Genomic DNA, 21,697 nt, shown 5'->3' with positions numbered 1-21,697 from the left:
GCTGGGAACAAAAAGGCTGCCTACCTGCCTGCATTCAAGCAGAATGACATGGCGCCTGCATAATGATTAGTTTCCCTGCCTGAAGATCAACGTACTGTTTAGAAGGAGAGTCCAAGGGGAGGGCTGCTGCATCTCAGACCACCAATGCCTCTTCTTTGGCAGGTGGTGTTAAGGGCGCTGTAAGCTGGTTATTAGGAGATCAGAGCTGGCCGGGGAAGATCAGTGGCCCTAAGCCTGCTGAAGAAAATCTCCCCGCCTGCCACTTCCATCTTTTCTCTCTCTCTCTCTCTCTCCATTTATCTGTCCAGCTACCTTTCTTCTTTTACGCTGCGAGAGAAAGGAAAGTGCGGGGCGCAGTCCTTGGAATGATCCGCTGGGTGAACAGCTCATTACTGGGGGCTGACTACGAGGACATGGTGGTGTTTGAGTGTGTGACGGTGGCCAACGAGGGCTGCCGCTGCCTTGAAGGCTGCTACGGCGAGGTGTTGAGGGACTGTGTCTTTCAGCAGGGGTATGGCGGGCTCTGTGATGCATGTTAGTGCCAGTGTGCGTGTGCAGAGAGAGTGGATGGGTGGGGTAGCATGGGTGAGATTGTGTATTATGTACAGCCCTTGTTGAGTTTGTAGTATTTGCTAGATTTGCTAGGTGTGTGACGTTACTGAGTTTGTCATTTGAGCGAAAGCAGACTGAGCTGTCATGTATTTCTGCAGTACGTGGGCGTATGTGTCCACACACATGTCCGTGTTTATGTCTGCGTGTGTGTACCGAATGCGCATTCCCGTGTGTGCATGCGCAGTGGTTGCTGGTGAGCATGGCGTTCCTCGTGGCCTTTTCAAACCAAGCGGAGCTGAAGGGCCACTGCCAGATGGGTATTTTCCAGGGTCAGCAATACTGTGGAAACAAGCAGGGCCTTTAGAAAGGCCCGGAACTCTGTTCTATTGTGAAGCTGAACGATTGGACAGCTTGAGCCGCTTGGATTTAGAGCTTTAGAGCTTATTTAAAGAAAAGACTGTAACAAAGAGGCACAAGCAGCATGCTTGTTTCTCTTGTAGGTTTTTTTTTTTTTTTTTTTTTTTTTTTTTTTTTACTCCATATGTACAAACCTGACCTGCTTTGAGTGACACGCAGGATTCCTGCCTGATCAACACCTTGAAGTCAGCCGTCTCTCTGTCTGTGCAGAGCGCTGTAATGCAGATGAGTTCTGTGCTTGAGCCTCTGGGACCGATCCCTCTCACACAGTATGCAAATGAACATGCTGTGCGGTACAAAATGTTAGATTTCAGTGTTTTAATAATCCAGCGAGATGTTAATAGTGCGAGATGTAGAGCATTTGGATCAGAATAAGCTGTGATTTACAGTCTGTAACCCCGTAATGTTCTTCATCTGTCTGAGCTAAATTGCAGTGCTGGGTTACAAAGAGTTTTCTGTCACTTAAATTTCGTATTTGAAGTTATGCTGTATACCACAAAGCATAGTTAGAGTTCTTTAACGTGCAGTATCAGTTTTTAAAATGCTAATATCCATGCATTTGAATGATGGATATGTGTTTCAGTAAGTTCAGAAATCAGTCATTGAATGTGAAAAACGAAGCCCTGATGGGCCGTGATGCATGCTCTCTCTCTCTTTGCCTGCCTGCTGTGTTTCCCGCTCAGACAGCATCTCTACCGGCGGAGCTGGTGAAGTATATTTAGTCGCACTCTGAATATTTAAACCACTCTCTCTCTCTGTTCACTGTTGCTATAGCGATATTCATTCTAAGCTGAGCTTTGTTTGAGCTTTGTAGTCGTGTGGGCGGTGCTCAGAGTGAAATGGCTTTTTAATTGTTAAATTGTTTGTCAGCTCGCTCTCTTTCTGCTGAACTGCACGGAAGTCTTCGGACCACTTAATCAATGCAGCTGCATAACTCGATAGCTCACGTGAGCACTGCTGAAAACACCAGTTTCCATGAGAGAAGCATGTGTTCACATCACTGATTGCTGTGTGTAATTCCAATGAGCCTTTTAAAATTGAATTTGTTTTGTTTTGTCAGTACACCCCAAGGTGTGTTGTCCTTCATGGCATCAAAACTGACTTCTGTGTCATATGTCTGTAGTAATACACAGCTGCTGTGCAGGTAGTAACAGCCGTTTCTCTTAGCGTTGGGCCGATGGAAGATGCCATCACTGATGACCACTGAGCTCTCTACCATCATACCATCTATTCCCCCAGCACCACCCACACAGCCACACCAACACCAGGGCGAAATGAACACCTGCCAAGATCTTGTCACTGTTAGTACAATAAAAGCATTTCAATTAATTAGCAAACAAGAGCAATTGATCATAATGTCTGATATTTAAAATATTTTGGAATCAGATGAGGTAGCTTAAGCATTGTGTTCAGTGTTCGTGCTGCAGCTTCCAGACCATGGCCGGGAAGCACAGCAGCCAGCGTCAGGGCTAACCCGAACCTGCACTTTTACCCAGCAGCTGACAAGCAAGACCGGGAACTTCTTGAGTATTGAGAAGCTGCAGTGTTTATTCATGGGCAGACTTACTGCCACCAGACAGCTTCACTGCTAACCCTCTAACTCTGCTTGATAGGCAACACCTGTCTGCTCTGAATACAGCCATCACTCAACCACAGACCCAGCACACACACACACACACACACACACACACACACACACACACACACACAAACACACACACACACACAGCACACACTGCCCTGTTCCTTAAAGGAGTCATGCTACTCTTATAACAAGGCTGTAACAGACTTGGGGAGTACGTGAGGATGGGCTGGGAATCCTCATATGCCAGATCAGTAGACATGGCCCAACCCTCGTGTCTGTTATTCAGCTGAATAACTCATTGTGCGTTTTCATTTAATGCCCCGAGCATTACAGTCCAGAGATAAAGCCTCAGCAGGTACTCTTGCTTTATGTCAAACTCTCAGTGTTTTGTCTCATGAAGCCATTTCTAACAAAGCAGCTGTGATAGCAGCTTTTGTCCGCTCCTCTGCAGCCCAGTGTCAGCTGCGTGTTCGCTCTATCCACACACCACCATGCTGGTTCAAAGAGCAAACAGTTGTGTGAATGGCTGATATTGGGCTTAGTCATCCATTTGCTGATGATGGAGCCGTGTCCCTATTGTTTACTGCCATGTATCTGGAAAGGCGAGGTGATCCGTGAATTCCTCATCTGCTAAAAACAACAAGTGGGGGTTCCTGTGATGAAGTCCTTTTGGTTTCTACGCAGACGGAAGCTATGAGGGATGATCCCCCTGTTAATGTTTTCTTTTACGGAACACAGTTTTGTTTCTCTTGTATTTTTTCAGTTGGGATTTGTTACCCAAACACAGTTCTTAATCATGAAAGGTATTGCTTCTCTGGCAACCTTTGAGTTACTTTACTTACCACAATATAAACCTATGCGGGTACATAATAGTACAACCAAAAGAATTAAGCTTGAGCGTGAACGTTTGTGCTTCTGGTTATATGATGAAAGCTGACTGATGAATTATTAACCAAGCTAGGATTTGACGTGGAAAAGAGCCGCACTTGCACATTGTGTGATGATTCCATCTTTGTTTCTTTGAGGCAGAATATGTGTTTGTTTGGGTGGTGCTTTACATCGTTTGCAGGAAAACATGCAGTGGTGGTGGTGGATGCAGTTACTTGAGAGCTGGGAACACAGTGTATGCAGTACGTCCAGGTTTAAGTGTTTCTACCTATGATTGCATCATCACCAGGTGATTGTTGGCTGGCCTGCTCAGATGCTCTTAGGAAAGGTGTGAGGTTGTGCTCTTTACTTCTCTATCTATCTGTCGATACATCTTTTTGTTCTTTTTGTTCAGTGCTTCTCTCCTCTTGTCAGTTTGGACCCTGTCCTGGTAGAAAATGCCAATTGTCACCAACGTGCAGAAATTACTGATGGTCATCTTTGAGCCTGATCACCAGACCGTGTGCACCATCTCCCCAAATCAAGGTTCACACGGTGCAAGTAAACATGCACTTGTGAAGGATAGTCACTTCTTTTTGATTCCCTCTCTGATAACAAAATGTAGCTTTAAGTGGTGGTATAAGCTTTAGAGGTGTTTCTATTTCCTTGTAATTTGCAGTGCGAAACTGTCCCCACTGCGGTCCTTATTGATGCAAACTCCCTCTGTCATCTAAGAGTATAGGCAGAAGGACGCAGTATGGAAAGATCTCAGGTCTCTGCAGTGATGAAGTGTTTTTTAGGCTGCACCATCAGGGCATTTTAACTGATTTGCGACCACAACTGTCGTAATTAACTGTATGTTTAATTCCGGATGTTCAAGAAACTTCTTTGCACCTCAATGCTGCATTAAAAGACACCCATCTGCCCTGATGACAGCCCAATCTGTGGCATTATTTTTCAGAGTGTATTTCTTAGTACTTTTTAATTATAGATGGATATGAACAGCCCAAAAAGCTGCTCCCAAGAGTAAACTGATGTCCTTGGACAAAACGGTCAGAATGGCCACAAACAAATACACTATACAGCATGTCTAATAAGATGGCCACAGCATATGATGAAGAAATTATCCTGGGAGGAGATAACCCATTTTTTAATGTGCTGCACTGACCCGAGGAGAACTGTGGCCCAGTGTAAGAAACAGTTCAACGATGTTAGACAAACAGAACCTGAGGGCTTCCGCCAGCCAGACATGTAGAGGATGTGGCAACAGTTCCCTCTCTCATGCCGTGCTGCACACTGACCACCGATGAATGGCAGGCATTCACATTTTAGCCAAATACTGCATGTATAATTACATGATGAGGACAGATGAACAGCTAAAGCCAAATACCAGTAGTCTCTTGTGACTCAACACATGCCCTACAACACCTTTTGTCCCACACCCGTACAGTCAGATTCAGAGTCTCCATAAATACTCAGCTACACCCACCCTTCTGCCCTCGTTAGCAGTGTAACATTGGTAGTTAAATCGAGCGCTCTGATACCACGAGTTGCTCTGCTATCAAAAGACAGTAGGAGCTTGATTTAGTTCATCTGCCTCCTTTCGTGTGGATGATTCCAAGGATGACAAAGTTTCTCTTTTTGCAATGTAGCATTTTGTGGCCAAAACTAAAAAAGAAACTTAGTGTTTGTAGTTCTTAGTATTTACAGTTCTCAAACTTTGTTTGTTGCTATGCAAACAGCCATTGGCCTGCAGTGTTTTATAGCGGAGGCAGGCCACCACGCCTGAAATAAAGACCGCCTCTGCTCATATCATAAAAAAAGAAAACCACTTTACACACTTTACACTTTTTACATATACATTGATACCTTTGAGGAAAAATCATCGTGAGACAAGATGTGACAGGATCTCAGGAACAGTTTCATTGTTCATCAACGGATGCTAACATCTTTACACACCCCATCAACACCAGCTTGCATGTGTGTGTAACCCAGACAGTGTCCTTGCTCAGACAGAGATTATCATGCATGCTGAATGTCAATGGACTCGGCTTTCTACCATCATAGTGAGCATTTGTACTCAGGCTTCATATCCTGATGGATGATGTGCACCACCTGCTGATCCAGAGATTTGTATAGAATAGATAAAAAGGTGTTTTAACCTGCAGCTCTGCAGTAAGGCATTCACCTGCCGGTAGATGTCTGCTTTGTGTAATAAAGGTCTTTCAAAGAGAGATTTTTCTGCAAATGTACTCCTAATCAGGTCAGCAGGGACTAATCAGTAGTCAGTACACAATGTACATGATGATCTACAGAACCTCACATCATTTGGTAATCATATAAATTGATGTCAGAGGTACCGTAATATACCAGATGTGCATCTATCCCCATGCATTCAACAGATGTGCAGGCTCTGTGTTATCCTTGCCTTCTAAAATCAACCAGCGAGTGGTACAGCAGACCCTGACAGTCAGACAGAAGCTGTCAGCGCTGCCCTCCATCATTCAGTGCTCTAAGCTGCTGTGAAGTCCCAAATGTAACAGTAGATCAGTAATTCATGGCCACAAACGGCGGCCATTGGCTGCCAGTGACGTAATGGCTTGCATAACGCCATGTCAAGTAACCGTGCCTGGCGGGCGCCCTGCCACACAGATCACTTACAGAGCCTTTTGTTAGCTTCTGTCATTGTGAGGAGAAGGCTTCTTGCTGAGCCTTTGATGTGTGTGTGTGTGTGTGTGTGTGTGTGTGTGTGTGTGTGTGTGTGTGTGTGTGTGTGTGTAAGAAAAGAGAGTGTCTTGTGCTGGATCACAGAGGACACCTGATAGGAACTTTGTGTGCAGTGGAAGGACAGGGACGACCCGTCTTAAGACAACAGTCCTTCCACTTGAATAGAGAGCTGTTAATTGAGGTATTAAGGCGAATCTCCATGTTACAGTCGACATGTACCTCTGTTTGAGATAATAGAATCTTATGTTATAGGACTGCCTCAATACCCAGAATGATGCCTTCCACCTGGCACTGTATCTCTGATCATTTGATCTGTGTTCTGTCGTCCGGAGTGGCTTTACTACAGCCAAGCATTTCAGGGAAAAAGAGTCTTAATTATTGTAAGGCCTCATATTTTACAGGGTCTGAAGTAAACAGCTCAATAAATGTCAGGGTGCAGACAATGTAAGCTGGACACTTTTCCAGGCTCGGTGCGTTTCTTATCAAATTAGCAACGGGCTCAGGAGCAAACAGATCGATTTGTTTGTCGCTTTCAAAGTGCGGCATTAAGTGAGAAAATCCTCAGCTCGTGCATGACGGTGTCTTACTACACTTGCTGCCGTCACTGCTGCTGCTGCTGCTGCTGTTGTTGTTGCTTTCCCGTATTAGCTTAGCTGTTATTAGCCAGGTTAGCACACGGTGCCTCAAGCTTGTTAAGCCTCAAATGATGTAAGCATGAGGAAAGCGTGTATGTGCTGTCCTGCTGTCTACACTGATCTGTAAACAGACGGCACGGCCTTGCATCGTATTTGCATTGATATATTCAAGGAGTATTTATATGATTGCTATGATGCAGGACAAGATTCTACAGTATCTGTATTTGTTGACATTAGAATAAATGTGTAGATGATGTCTTCATCCCTCTCTCTCTCTGTTCTTTTCCTTTAGCACTGCCAGTAACTCAAACAAGAGCACACCTGCCTGCTCACCAGTCCTGCGTAAACGCTCGCGCTCTCCCACACCACAGAGCCAGGAGGGTGAGAATATGGTCGAGAAGGGTTCAGACCACTCCTCTGACAAATCCCCCTCCACGCCTGAGCAGGTTGTCCAGAGAACATACTCCCTGCAGTCAGCAAGAAGCGGGGGAAAGAACTCAAAGGTGAGTGACCTGGAGATGCTCCTTTTTTTGACCCGTTTGACTCATTGATCTGGTGCCTGTTTGATAGACATGAAGGTTTGAAGTGTGGCAGGCTCTTAGCGGAGTTTAAAACATATTTAGCAACAGCGCTAAAAGCACATTAAGTTCTCAGTTCTGTCAGGAATGCTCAACAGTGCCTCCTCTACACCGAAATGAGTTGGCACTGTGAAGAGAGAGAGATTCCCGGTAGAGAACAGTCACTTTGTGCCTCACAAAGCCGTTCTAACGTTTTCACAGAATAGCTGTTGTGAAAGGCTTCACTGTGGGACACAAGGTGCCAATTTCACACACGTGGATTATTGTTAGACTGGTCAGGATAAGGCTCAAGACACTTAACTGTAACTTGTCTCTGACCAGAAGCATAAACAGCTCGCATTACGACACATTGTTGTGTGCAATGACTGGGCAGAAGGACACAAAGCATGTTACGGAAGCTAAAGAACACATTACATCCACATTAATGTTAATACAGGAGTAAAGCCGGAGAGGGAGAGTGCATGTGAAACAGCTATACAACCTCCATGTTTACTGACGGTGAGAATATGACGTGTTATCCCTTTCTTGTGTAAAGTAGAAACAAATCAGAAAGACGACAGCAAAGCGAGGTTAGCAGCTGTTTTTCTTTCATGTTTCATGGTGATCGTAAGTTACATCACAGTGACTTTACGAGACCGTAGTCGAGATGATACGGCAGCCAGTCATAAACTGACAGCATAAACAAGTCAGAGTCACCCCGGCTGTGTTCCCTTTTTCCCAGCGTAGTGACGTAGCCTTTGTGATTGGTTATTGACTTGTACATACTGATTTGTAACTAGTGAGCTGCAGCTATCACTCTCCCACCACAGGAGAGATTGCACCCTCCTCTTCATTCCAGCCTTTCATTTTTACATCCCATGTACCCCTTAGTCTTTTACTCTCTGTTCCCTTTCCTATAGCTAGAATTAAATGATAGGATAGTTTCAATATTGAAATGCTGGAGTGAAAGCACTCTTTATATATTCATGTATTATTCATGTATTTACTTGCTATATTTACTCATCGAAAGGGGACGCTAGAATTGAGGGGGGGCACTCGTGATGTAGCACAAGGATGAGTTGATTGAGCAGCTAGGACAATGAGATGGGGTCTGCAGGGGTACGGTTTGGTGTGCACAGTTATAGCTGAAGCTTTAAATAAGGTGCAGGAACTAACAAACAGCGTGTCTTCATTAAAGGTTCGTTTCCGCACTTTATTAAAAACTGACCATGCTAACTAAAGCCACCGTGCTGCACACCATATCCTTGCTGAACTAGTGGTGTATTTGTTGCCTCAGTGAAGATAGGTTTGTTTTGGGCCCTTCTGGTTTGTTGACGTGTTAGATGGATCTCCCTACAACTTGTGAAGAGATTTCCATGACACACCATGCATAGACAGGTCATGAGCTAAGCTTCAGCATCATCACCTAACGTTGGAAACACACGAGGAAGCGCAAGAAGAACTCTTGCAATGTGCATATGAGCATGTCAGTATTATTTTAGGACAGACTTGAACAGGAAGTTGGAGAAGTTAGTGCTTTGCTGTGTTGTTTCCTGGCAGCATTTGGACGTTAGCTTTGTCTTCACAGAGCTTGCTGTTAAGAGTAGTGAAGTTAATCTGTTGACATCCCAAACACTTAGCGTTGTAGTCGCTGTCCTCCCGCTCATCTGCATCCGCCCTTTCCAGCTGATGTTAGCGACGGGTTGAATCTTTCAGGTTACTTCACAGATGGAGCATGGGGCTCTAATGTTTTGTACGCTCAGCACTCATTTGAGCTTCCAAAATGTTAGACATAAGCCATGTCACTCCCATCCTTATTTACCTGCTCATTCTGTCCTCATCTGTTTTAAAACACGTGTTGTTTTTGTCTCCTTTTCTTTCATCATTTTTTGTCTCCACGACACAGTGTGCACGCCTTCTCTCTCTGCTGCTGCTGCTACATGCCATATGATAACGTGTGCCATCTGATAATGACTGTTCAGCTCTTCTGTTTGTACTTTCAGCTGTTTCCTCTTGCAGCTGATTTCTTTTTATTTTCATTTTTTCTATCTGATTTTTCTTTGTTCTTCTCCTGATTGCATGCTAGTCTCACAAGCGACTTTCCAAAGTAAGCATTACTCTTTTTTCTGTTTTTCAAATATCTCTGTGCCCACCTCCCCTCTGCCCCACCTCTTGTCTTGTGAGCTGCTCTGTGGAAATGTCTGAACCCTGTTTGCAATGCTTCACCCTGAACCCAGCTTGTTCCTGTGCACACTGCAACCGTTACAAGCCCCATCTGGACCCACAATCAGAGCAGATGGACATTTCTTAAAACAGACGACCCCAACATAACCGCACTCACTTCCACTCCTCTCCTCTCCTGTTGTGTCCTTTCTTTTCCTTTCTGGTGATATGCAATGTAGCAAGTTCCTGGTTACATTTTCAAATATTTGTATCAAGCTTGTGCACAAATACAGTCAGAATATGCTCTTTTTTGCTATTCAAATGTAGAGAGATAAAAGAAAATGATTGAAAATACGCACAAAATTGAGAAACAGAGCCTTATTTTTGAGATTTCCAATAAAAATGAAAATTTCTGGTGCAAATTCCTAAAAAACAACACTACAAATAATGGTCTAAAATCCTCTCTCCTTCCCTCTTCCTTTTCTCCGCTCTGGCCTGTGTCCCGTCCCTCTCTTTGAAAAGTTATCCCGTTGTTACATTTTGGTAATGAGAGCTTCTTATCTGTCATGCTGTGTAACCGCCCGGCTTTAGAGGCATAAACTCTTAAAAGTCCTGCCAGCATCCCAGTCCAGAGCTCCAGGACTACATCATTATTTGAGCAGCCTCTCTGTTGCCACATGAGAGGACCCCTCCTGCTCTTTTTCCTGCACCACGGTCCTAAAACACCCCCTCCTCCCCTTCCTGTAAATATACTGCAGGCTGGTGTCACGTTTTCATCCATCCAGTTTGCTGCTTGTCAGACTTCATCCCTCTTTTTTTGTCACTCATTAAATGTATTGTCAGTATAGTGAGTGTCAGTGTATATACAGGGTCTCATCCATGTCCAAATTGTATGGACACAGGCAGAAATGGGACAGTCAGACGCAGGGAGATAATAAATAGGAGGTTGGTGTGAATAGCCTCATGATGCTCTATGTGCTGCTATGCCGTTTCTGTTTCACACACACACGCACACACGCACACATCCCAATTGATCACATCACTTTTCATTTCTGTACCGCAGTCCAAGCCCCCGCCCCAACCCCAGTGCAATCCCCCCACGTGAGCCTCTGCGGCCAGCAGGGGTCACATGACCCCAGCCATGGCGTGAGGTCGTCCTGGCAACGTGAGCTTGATCACCCTAGCTCTAATGCAATCCAAATAAAAGAGCGCATTCAGCGACAGGGCCTCTCTGCAGCGAGGGCCGTATGACGGTAACAGTGACGACGATGCAACAATCAGTCAGGCTTCTCCTGTAGCATGCGAGCTAGGCGGAGAGCCGCATTTCATAACATCTTCAACATCAGATCTCGAAAAGCTGTCGCATTGTAATGACAGTTGCGCTTTTCGGTTTAAGAGCCACGCTCTCATTAGACGTCAGCTTCTTCTCTCATTTTCCTTCTTTCTGTGTTCATGTTGCTCACTGCTTTGGTTAACGTTTTGTTTTCTCTTTAATTTTCTTTCAGTATGACAGACTAAACCTGATTAAAGTAAGCATTTCTTCTTGTTTTCATTTGACCCATTGACAATCCCTGCTGGCCCCCATTAAATCCCCTGGCCCTCCACTTCCTCTGTAGCTGTGCGACTGTAGGATCCCTTTTGATAGTTTCAGCCCCTCGTGTCCTTTCCCATGCTTTCCATCCCCCAATTTCTGTGAAAGGACAGAGATTTGTGAATTGTGTAAAGTTGCTTATTTTAAAATGTCTTAATATTGAAGATTCTGCATTTATTAAAGCCTGTTGTAAGCAGGGTTCTTTTTGTAATCTAAAAACTAGTGCCTGTTTTCAGTGACAGGACAGGACCATCAAAGACATTCTTAATGTTTTGAACTCTGGGCTGATTTCTTCCCTGAAATTCACTTTTTCATTTCATGACAAAAGTCCAAAAAAAAAGATGTCATTTGAAATTTGGTTCTTATTCATTCTTTTGAAGCTGTGTATCCAGCGAAAAGTTCATGTTTCTGTAGTCCACAGACCCATGTGTGTTGACAACATGACGTTTAAACCAAGTTATATAGTTAAGAGTAAATCACTAAATCACAGAGGAGTCGCAGTCAAAAGGAGGCAAAACTCTACTGAACTGTTGAATAGTCTCTCTCTCTCTCTCTCTCTCTCTCTCTCTCTCTCTCTCTCTCTCTCTTTTGCTGTCTCTCTCTCTCTCCTTACGTATACAGTCACAATAAATAGTCTATCTCCGTATAAACTATGCCGTCATTAATCTGGCAAACTCACAAAGTCAAACACAATGGGGCATACACACACACACACACACACACACACACACACACACACACATCTTATCCAGACAGTGGCCTCAAAGTAATTCCTCTCTCATGTCTCTGTCACCTTCAGATCAGATTAGCCCACATTAGCACAGCTATCGTCACAGCCAGGCCTCGGGCCTGCTACTGCGGCTCACTGTCCACTGACACCACGCACACTAGATAACCACTGAACCCTGTCAGAGACTCAGATGACCCGAGGCACAAAAGAGAAATTGAGCGTGTTTCAGGTTTTTGAAAGAGAAACGTACATTGAACTCTGCTACGTGTAGATTATGAGGCAAATATTGTGTACAGCTGATTATCTGCCAGGTCAAAATAAGAAGATGTTTGAGACAAATTCTTCAGTTGGATAATCACAATTATCAAGATTGCAAAAATGTAAAAATGTGGTCTTGTTAGGAAAGGTCATCAGAAAAAGGTCTCTAAAATAGGAAAAAAATCTGATTTTCTTGCTAGTTTTTCCTTTTTTTTTCTTTAACTTTGAAAATTTGGTGTTTTTATTTATTGTACCACTGGAATCAGACACTGGATATCACTTTCAACCCCTCTGTTCCCCCTCTTCTTCCCCTGAATCCCCTATTCCTTGTTTCACCCTCTGAATGATCACCTGCATGTTTCCCCTCTGGGACTTTTGCTCTTAGACTGTTAGAGCAGAAAGTGTGTTTCTGTGGCTGGAAAATGTTGTAATGTCGTAGTCATGATTAAGATATCTCTGCTGCCCTCTGCTGTTGTAGAGCTGCGACAGAATCAATTTGTTGTTAATGAAGAGTGCAAAAAATTATAAATGACAGTAAGTAAGTCACTAAGTCACAAAACTGCTAACAAGCTGAGCTTGTTATTCACCTGCTCTTTCTTGAATTGTAAAATATTGTATATTAGTCAAAACTCTAATTTCTAGAAAATTCTTGGAATCATTTCACACTTGTTTGATGGGACAATTTTCAGATACATTATAAGCGACAGTTTTGGAGTGAAATTACTTTCAGAAGCAGCATTTACCTCAGAAATGCTTTTATTTTGAAAGATTCCTATAAGTGCTTGAATCAGAGCACTGTGCGTCATTCTGTAAATATGAGTCTGATTTGAGTGCCGAGGTGAGCGAACTGAAAGAGAATTTCACTGTCTTTACCTCAGAGGTTCAAAATCAAGTCCAGCTGAAAGGTTTCTGGCCTTTAGACATTGTTGATAACTTCCTGTAATTCCCTGCAGGACAGAGTGTGAGGTACAGTATGACCTTGATGCCACACCCTCTGTATGTCTGTGTGAGCCTACAAGCCTGCTGTGCCGTTTGTACGAGTATCACACAGTTAAACACGTCCTCTGTCTCTCTTTCTCTCTCCACAGAAGAGCCAAAGCTGGTACAACGTAAGTCACGCCTTCTTTTTATTCACATTATCAACACATGTGATTTTTGTAAGTCCTGTATTGTTGTATATGTGTACTGGCGTGAGCTGATGTCATGTGGGTGACTCCCCGAAGTCTCCTGCGGTTGTTTTAGTGGCGAGTTCTGCTTACGAGTTTAAAGGTTGCTGTCCTTGACCCTGTTTACTGGAGCGCCAAGGTTACTGGGCCTCCAAGCAGGGATTAGCATGGGCTTAAAAGAACAACAGGTGGACCTTTGCAAAGCAATGGGAAGACTACAGTGTAGGTGTGATACTTAATAATATTACCAAACTTCATGTGGCGCACACAGCTCAGACTGCAGTTTTATATTGTGCCACAAGATGGTGTGCTAACACTATTTCTGACCCCATCATAGTTTCTTTAACCTGTGGTCAGTTGCTGAACAACCCCTTGATAATAATTCCAACCTACTTTGACACTGTAAAGGTGCCTTTTGTGTTAATTAAGCCCACAGCTTGAGAAAGAATGAGAGCGTCGGACTTTGCACCTCTCAGTGTGAAACCCTAGTTTCTCCATAAGTGTCTTTATTGGACTTTTTCCTATTTTGTGTTGTTTTATTTCTTTCCTTTTTTTTTTTTTTTTTTATTCCCTGTGTATACACTCTCCCCCTCTCTCCCCAGCATGAAAGACAACACATCCTGAGAGTAAGCATGACTTGTATTCTTGTGCAACCCTGGGTATCTTTCTGTCTCTCTTGCTCTGTCTTTTGGTTCTCAGACCGGTGGAATGATAATATCCCTCCTGCCTGTTTCTCATTCCATTGACTTCAGTCAGTGTTGTTACCACTTTACAGCAAAGCCACGCAAAGTCATTTTCACATGTTGAGTAAAACACCTTAAATGCTTCTCTAACTAAAGCCCCGTGGTTTATATTGTAAACTGTATTGATGGTAAGAGTGATCCCATTTTGCCTTTGAGTTCTTTGTCCCTTGAGTCCCTTAGATGTGGTCAAAGGCCTGTCACCACTCAAACTTCTAAGTCTGGCACGCAACAGGTGGTAACAAGCCGACTGACTTTCTCACCGTACTGAACAAATCAACAAACCATCACGAGGGCCTCTGGACGAGCCTTGAATGCCTTTGAACAACAGGGGAATGGAGCATGGTGCTTTATGTCGTGGCATGTTTCCCCACAGCCTGACTTTCTGTGTCCACGTCCTACTCTGACAGACATGGACACTGCGACGTTTAGGCTTTATGGTCCAGAGGAAAACACAGGGAAAATAGAGAAATGCTGTTGAGGTCAAAAGAGGCTTGGTCCAAAAAGTCCAGATAGCTTCTTAAATACTTCTCTAATGCACTCAGCACTCACATTTCCTCTACTGACCCGCTATCTAGAAAAGGAGCGTAACAAGTAACAATCTAGAGTCGATGCTGCACTGACACTGTTAATGTCTAACAGATGTAAATGTCATGTTTACAGATCACAGCTGGCTGCCAGCACAGTGTACAAGATACCAGGAGCATCCTCTAACATACTGCAAATATCATTTTATACCCCCAGCTGATATTGTTAGTCCATTATTTTCTTAAAGGGTGAAGTGGGTCCTATTATATTTCTCTTGTTGCTAACAAGTCCTATGAAAAGAAGCAATGGCTTGATCCTACCAGTACATATTGTCAAGTAATGTAATGTAGAGCTCCATAGCTGTCCAAAAAATCAGTGAGCCACACTGTTGCACTGGGTGACATATTCCTGCATCATCATGAACACACACACTGCAGTGAGTTTCGTCTCAATCCCACACACATCATGCTGCTCCCAGAAATACTTGCTAGCGTATCATGGGTATTAATCTGCAGCTGAAAACAGTCCGCAAATACACTGTTTACCACCATTTGAGTAACAGTTGCTCAAAATTGCGGTGAAACTATAAACATGTGACCTATTTATGTCTTCAGTAGGAGCCAGAGGGCTGAGTTCTATTGATAGAGGAGGAAAGTCAGAAAGTCACAATAGGAAAAATATAGAGCAATATAGTGTGTATTTACCTGCTTCTAATACAAGTTGCTTTAAAGCAAGCTGAAATCAAGTGTCATTTTCTCGAAACATGTGTCGCAAACTGCCTTGCAGTAAGTGTAATGACCAAACCACAATGACCAGATGGCTTGTTTAGATACATAATTTTTGTGGTGAGGTATTAGTGGCATGAATGAAAGTGGAACTTACCATGATGATGGGTTCACAATGATGAATTTACCTTTTAAGAAATGGTCATCTCAGTATTAGGACTGTGTTCCTGACATCTTGTACACTCACCCTTACTCATACAATAAGTACTGAAGCTCAATCAACAAGTGAAATATGTCTAATAGGTACCTTCAGTTGGTTGTGACTGTATGTGTATGAACGTGCATGTAGGACAGTGTGTGTGTGTGTGTGTGTGTGTGTGTGTGTGTGTGTGTGTGTGTGTGTGTGTGTGTGTATGTGTGCATATGTGTGCTCCTCTACATGGCAATGATGACCTCCCATGGCACTGAAACCACCATGATTAAAAGTCCATCCGTCCTCATGTGAGTTCTGAGCCTGTTAGAGATGTGCACAGTGGCCATCTTTCTTCCAGCAGCAGTGCCTGTTCATTCACATTGCATCAGCACAAGTCTGTCGCAATGCTTCTGTGGAAGCCATACCCACAGGCTCCAGGAAGTTCACAACAAGAGCGAAAACGCTGACAAACGGTGCATAGATATGTGAGATTAGCACTGTGGACTGTGAATTTGTTTAGATCTGCATAGATCGATGCAGCGGAGAGCCGACGCTTCCCTTGGATCGAAGCGCACACCCACATACCTCGCCTGACTTTCCATCAGATGAAAAGGAGCCAATCGAAAAGGATTGTTGTTAACGGGATGGCCACACACCTCTAGCCCCTCACCCCCTTAAAACACTGAAACCCCACCCTGGTTGACAGTACCAGTCTCTTCCATCCCCTACTGTTTGTCCAGCAAGTTAATTGTTAACTGGATCCACATGATCACTGTGTATCCACAGTCCTCCTGTCTCATACAGTCACTTGAATGCTGGACGCCGCATCAGTCAGCAATGGCTTCTTTCTTTGCTTGATTTATCGGAACAAATGAATTGAATGAGCAGGAAATAAAGGGCTGCTGTCAGCACGGACGCCACAAAGAAATTTGGAGGGTCAGTTTGTCCTGGCGGGAGATTTTAGCAGATGAATCGCTCCTTCCACTGACATTTCATCCACATGATGTAAAGGCATTCTCGAAAGGGCGCAGGCCGCTTTCGAGCTGCGTGTGAATGATCCGCACTGTTTTCCAAACTGACCTGCTGCTGAAGATTTTTTTCCAAGTCTCATCTATTTTTCCTGCTTCGGGTTGTCTCCGCAGCGTGTGGTTAAAGTGAGGATCGGGAAATAACAGCAGAGGAAGTCATGGCCTGGTTGAGTGTATAAATGTGGGCTACACATTTGCTTCATCGAGCAGGAGTCAATGAACTGCAAGCTCTGCTCATGTTTTTGGTTTGTTTTTTTTTTTTGATTGCCGTGGTGACCTCCATCACTTTGCCCACCTTCTTGACTCTTGAAGTGTTTTTAGTGAAGACGAGTGGGAGGACATGCACACCAATTTTGTGAGCACTGCTAAAATAGGAGCTGCGAGTACATGAATGACAAATACCACAGCAGGGAGAAAGGAGGGGATCGGCGCTGATCAGCACTTTTACTGCCTTTATTTTGGATTCCAGCAGCGTTTCATACCTTAAATGACTGATCCAAGGAAACAGACAAAGAAGTATGTGTGGTATGTTGGTCCGGTTACTTCACCCTGCGATTTACGCTCTGGACTGCAAAAACCAGTGCAGACCCTGTCAAGATTGATGGTGTTGTTTTGCAGACAGAGGTAACTGGAGGTTATGCTCACATCTGTTCTCTGTAACTCAATCACTTGGTCGGACAGCAAGAAGGACTCGACACACACTGCAGCGGATTGAAAACATGAATTTCTCTCCTTCATGCAGTCCTGTTTTCTTTCTTTGTACTGAAGCCTCTTTGTTCTCGGCCATATCTTGGTTTGTATTAGTCCTCTCCGCAATGTAAACTTGCTTCATTCTTTGCTGGTTGTAAACTGCGTAATTACAAGGCACTCAGACCTGGACAGCACCACACACACACTCAGCTCACACACTTGGAGGAGTAAGCAGAAAAAAAAGGGGAAAAGCTACTGGCATGATAATAAAGGACTTGTTCGCTGGGGGTTACTAGAGGGCAACAGCCATAACTCCTCTCCTAGTGTGTGTGTGTGTGCGTGCGTGTGTGTGAAAGGAAGAGAGAGAGCCAGGCAAAGACAGAGCGAGACAAGGATCATGTGGCTGGAGTGTGCCGTGTCCACCGCTCAACACTGAACTGGGAGCAGCACCCAAAACAGGGGGCGGATACTGCAGCTTCCAAACCTCTGGACTCACAAGCTCTGTCTACTCTTATTTTCCAAACCAACTGTAACTGACAGGTCCTCCAACGTCAGAAGAGCCCACTGGGGCCCCCCGTTTTGGAAAATTTGCCCCAATCCAGGCGGCAAAAAGGATCTGACGCGGTCAAATATGGAGTTGTGTGAGGATTGTACGATGTCGGACTGGGAGGCCGTGCTGGAGCTGGATGAGGCTTTGGCAGGGTGGCTTCTGCAGGGTCCAGCTAGAGGAGAGTGGGGTTGGGAGTGGGGCTGGGCTGCCTCGGACCTGCAGGACCCGGAGTGTGACTCTGAGGAGATCCCTGCTGTAAGTCGACCTCCACATGTACGCTGCAAACCACAAGGAGAGAGTGAACAAAATACGGAGAGGTTAAAATGATTGTTGAGCTCTTTTTGGTGCAGAGATAAAGTTACAGGAGAGGGGGAAAGGCTTTGTTGTATGCTGCTGTGAGCACTCTGTGGTAATTCCCCGCTACTAAAGAAAACAACTGGTTTGGATATGAGTCATAGCTATTTGAATTCTTCCAGAGCCCATAGAGGCCTGCTGTTTTGGAGCGTTCACCGGGTTATTGTGAGAGTGACTTGATCTATGACCGATGTAGGTGTGTTTGGTTGTTTGTGGTCACAGATGAGAGTTTTCAAAAAGGATCTCGATGGTCTTAATTTCAGAGGATTAGTAAGGGCTCTCAGAGATGTCAGTCTCGTGTTTTCAGAACAGTTTTTCTCATCACCGCACTTTTCTCAACGGCGAGAAAAGATCGAAACCGATACTCCCCAAGTATTTCAGTATTTCAACATCTTAGTTTTACAAGGGAGGCACATGCGGCGATTTTTAATGTGAACAAGCTGTTCTTTTCCCACCAGCCCTAATTCAATGGAATATTATTATTCTTTTGTCTCAGTGAACGTCTTGTTACTGTATTGGCAGCTATTGTTTCCTGAAGCTTTCCTGTTGAAGGAAAGCATCTGGCGCAGACAGTGAGAACCCTCACTTTGGCACACATTTGGAGATTTTATACATCACAGGTTCTCTCTGTAAATAATCCAGTCTGCTGAAGCCAAGCAAAACAAAGTGTGATAATGTTGAATGCAGTATCCTTCCCAGTGCTGAGACGTTTGTGTTTGACCAGGTCAATCCAACCTCTATGTATAGTTTCGTTTGCATTTGAGGTTTCGTCAGTTGTCTTACCCCTTGTCACATGTTGCTCTGTAACGCCAATCTGAGAATGTGACACATATTAGAAACACTCATACTCATAGCGGCATGTGTATTGAATGATGTGCAGCAGGCTGATGTTTTGGAATTGCGCTTTAAACATAGACAGTATAATAAGTGGACGGAGATTCTGGGTCTGAAAAGTGAAGCCAATGCAGAAATGCAGCCAACTCCACTGGTTGCAAAAAGAGATCTAATTGTATGTAAGCCTATGAGAAAATGACCCGACTTCCTTCTTACCTCAGTAAACAGTTTCCTAATGAGTTTATGGTTTTAAGTCTTCTTCAATACACCTTGATGTTCATTTTGTAACTTTTGCTCCCATTTAGAGTAAAATAGAGGATAGATCAGGGGATGATTTATGACATGGCCACCTTGTGATTGACAAGTCGCTACACGCCATGTCCTCAATCTCTCAGTCAGATCCAATCAGGATAGAGGCGTAGGAATGCGTATCCTCCCCAGCTCTACCCGCTCATCCAAATATGGTTACTTGTGGCTCAGAAAATAAGATGGTAACGGCCATAATGCCAAACTCGAGGCTTCAGAACAGTAGTCCACAAACCACTGGGTGACGTCACAGTGGCTCCATCCACTATTTATTATACAGTCTATGGCTTTAAATCACTTTGTGTCATTAATGATGCAGCTGTAAAGATAACTCAGGCCACGCACCTCTGCTTGTCATTCACTATAAATACATTTCCAGTGCCTGTGAAAATCACCCACAGAATGAAATCCATGGTTTAATCAGAGTAAACCAGACTTCCTGATCAAGCCTGTGGGTGGTTTTAACAAGGTTATCTCACATGCTCATGGAAACAAATAACTCGGGCTGCGGGACGGAGACAACTCGTGTAAGTGAGCAAGCAGGGAGTATGAAGAGTGTGAGTTTTGGAAGCGTGTGTGTGTGTGTGAGGTGTTTCTGACTCTGCCTGTCACTGCAGGTGCTGAGCCCGACATACAAACAGCGCAATGAGGACTTTAGGAAGCTCTTCAAGCAGCTCCCTGACACAGAGAGACTCATTGTGGGTGAGTGGACGCCATACACAAACAGGGGCCTGCTGAGGGCGGACAGGGTGCAGCTAACTTATTACTAATTAGAAAATGATTGATCCTTACAGGGCTAGGACAAGAGTCCAACAAAGATCGGACATCCCAAGCATCAAACATCATGATGTGATCTAAATATGTCTGATCACCAATATTAGAAATACTCCACAGTTTTCAGACACCTTCCTCTCCTTATTTTAGAGACACTTATGATGAATGTACATGCGAAAAACTTTGTATTGATGGATTATAAATGGCCAGTCAGTGGAGAAGCCTTAAGCTAGATTCCACACTGTGGGATGAATGCACAGTGTCACAAGTTTAGCTGATTTGCTGTTGCATGATTTTCTCAGTGAATACTGCCATTGTCTGAAATGCCTTGAAAATTAGAACTGCAGGGTTAAACTGAGCTCGGGGTGTGACTTTGATTTTGTCATGGTTTGGCAATGAAGGATCCACAGCTCAGAGTCAGAATCAAGATATTCACACAGCACAAGTGCTGATATGGACTGCAGGGAGGTGGTGACAGTGAAAATAATTGGGTATCAGCATGTTCTTACGGCTGACACATTGATGGACATACTTTTTATGATTTGTATCTTGTTGACGAAGTTTCTCTGCAGAGAAACTACGTCAACAAGATACAAATAAAAAGTAGGTGGTGATATTTCTTTCTCTGATTATTATGATGTCTTTACGTTCCAGACTACTCCTGTGCTCTTCAACGGGACATCCTCCTGCAGGGACGACTCTACCTCTCTGAAAACTGGATTTGTTTCTATAGCAACATCTTCCGCTGGGAAACACTGGTATGCTTGCTAACGCTCAGGACCTTTGTGTATTCCCATATTCTTTTATTTTGGCAGTATTGGGTCATTCTTGGAACCATAATGTATGTGTGTCTGTATGCGTAATTGCGTGCATTCGTGTGTAGTTGACAGTGCGGCTAAAGGACATCTGCTCGATGACGAAAGAAAAGACTGCCCGCCTCATTCCCAATGCCATCCAGGTCTGCACGGACAATGAGAAGGTAAAAGATCCAAATTGACGAAGCACAAGCATTTATATAGCAGATGGGGTGGTAACTAATGCAGGCATAGCTATGACTGAACAGTCAGTTTTAAATCTAATCATCTTCGCCCAAAGAGACAGTAGGCAAGCCTCGAAGTCAGGCTGGTAGCCGGAAGATTGATGATTTCATTTTTAATACTACCTGCAGGGATTCCTGTCACAGATTGGTGTCTGGAGAATGGTTGTCAACATATTAATGCCCACCGTGACCACAGTGTCACTACTGCAACATACTAAAAATAATCACAGACTTAAAGGGTTTAAACCGTGCTCCTCAAAAATGGCCCTCAAGCTTCCACAGTGAGTGTCGTTCCATCGCAGTGTGACTCAGAAATAACCAATGCTTTGTTCTTCACAGCACTTTTTCACCTCATTTGGAGCCAGGGACAGGACTTACATGATGATGTTCAGACTGTGGCAGAATGCGCTGCTGGACAAGGTGAGCAAATCTGATTGCCCAGTTTGGGATTCTGCTCATGTTCGTCTGTTGTACACACGGGTAGTTCATACAGAGCCTTCTCATCTCTTACTTTGATTGGTCGACACCTCTTGCAGCCCCTGTGCCCCAAAGAACTGTGGCACTTTGTCCATCAGTGCTACGGCAACGAGCTTGGCCTAACCAGCGACGACGAGGACTACGTTCCCCCTGATGATGACTTCAACACCATGGGGTGAGTCTGCTTCTGTGCTGGCATCAGTTACTGTGG

General features: G+C 44.2%; 1 protein-coding gene across 17 annotated transcripts in view; it reads left to right on the top strand.

Moving 5' to 3' along the window:
- The window catches only part of gramd1bb (GRAM domain containing 1Bb), an 80,079-nt gene that overhangs the window by 49,066 nt on the left and 9,316 nt on the right, over positions 1-21,697 (top strand). For 7 of the 17 annotated variants that reach the window (XM_076735793.1, XM_076735776.1, XM_076735775.1 and 4 more), the window contains 10 exons: positions 7,076-7,286; positions 9,427-9,447; positions 11,009-11,032; positions 13,171-13,191; positions 13,851-13,874; positions 19,814-19,898; positions 20,625-20,728; positions 20,854-20,949; positions 21,349-21,429; positions 21,546-21,661. In XM_076735793.1, coding sequence (XP_076591908.1) covers positions 7,173-7,286; positions 9,427-9,447; positions 11,009-11,032; positions 13,171-13,191; positions 13,851-13,874; positions 19,814-19,898; positions 20,625-20,728; positions 20,854-20,949; positions 21,349-21,429; positions 21,546-21,661 — 686 coding nt within the window. In that variant the 5' untranslated portion in view covers positions 7,076-7,172. Of the gene's footprint in view, positions 1-10; positions 512-7,075; positions 7,287-9,426; positions 9,448-11,008; positions 11,033-13,170; positions 13,192-13,850; positions 13,875-19,813; positions 19,899-20,624; positions 20,729-20,853; positions 20,950-21,348; positions 21,430-21,545; positions 21,662-21,697 lie in introns of those variants that run through there. The other 10 variants (XM_076735785.1, XM_076735784.1, XM_076735791.1 and 7 more) reach the window with 6 other exon arrangements.

The sequence above is a fragment of the Chaetodon auriga genome, chromosome 7 (assembly GCF_051107435.1).
Source record: "Chaetodon auriga isolate fChaAug3 chromosome 7, fChaAug3.hap1, whole genome shotgun sequence".
NCBI classification, from domain to species: domain Eukaryota; kingdom Metazoa; phylum Chordata; class Actinopteri; order Chaetodontiformes; family Chaetodontidae; genus Chaetodon; species Chaetodon auriga.
The sequence above is the reverse complement of the archived record's forward strand: the minus strand, read 5'-3'. Positions and strand labels throughout refer to the sequence as shown.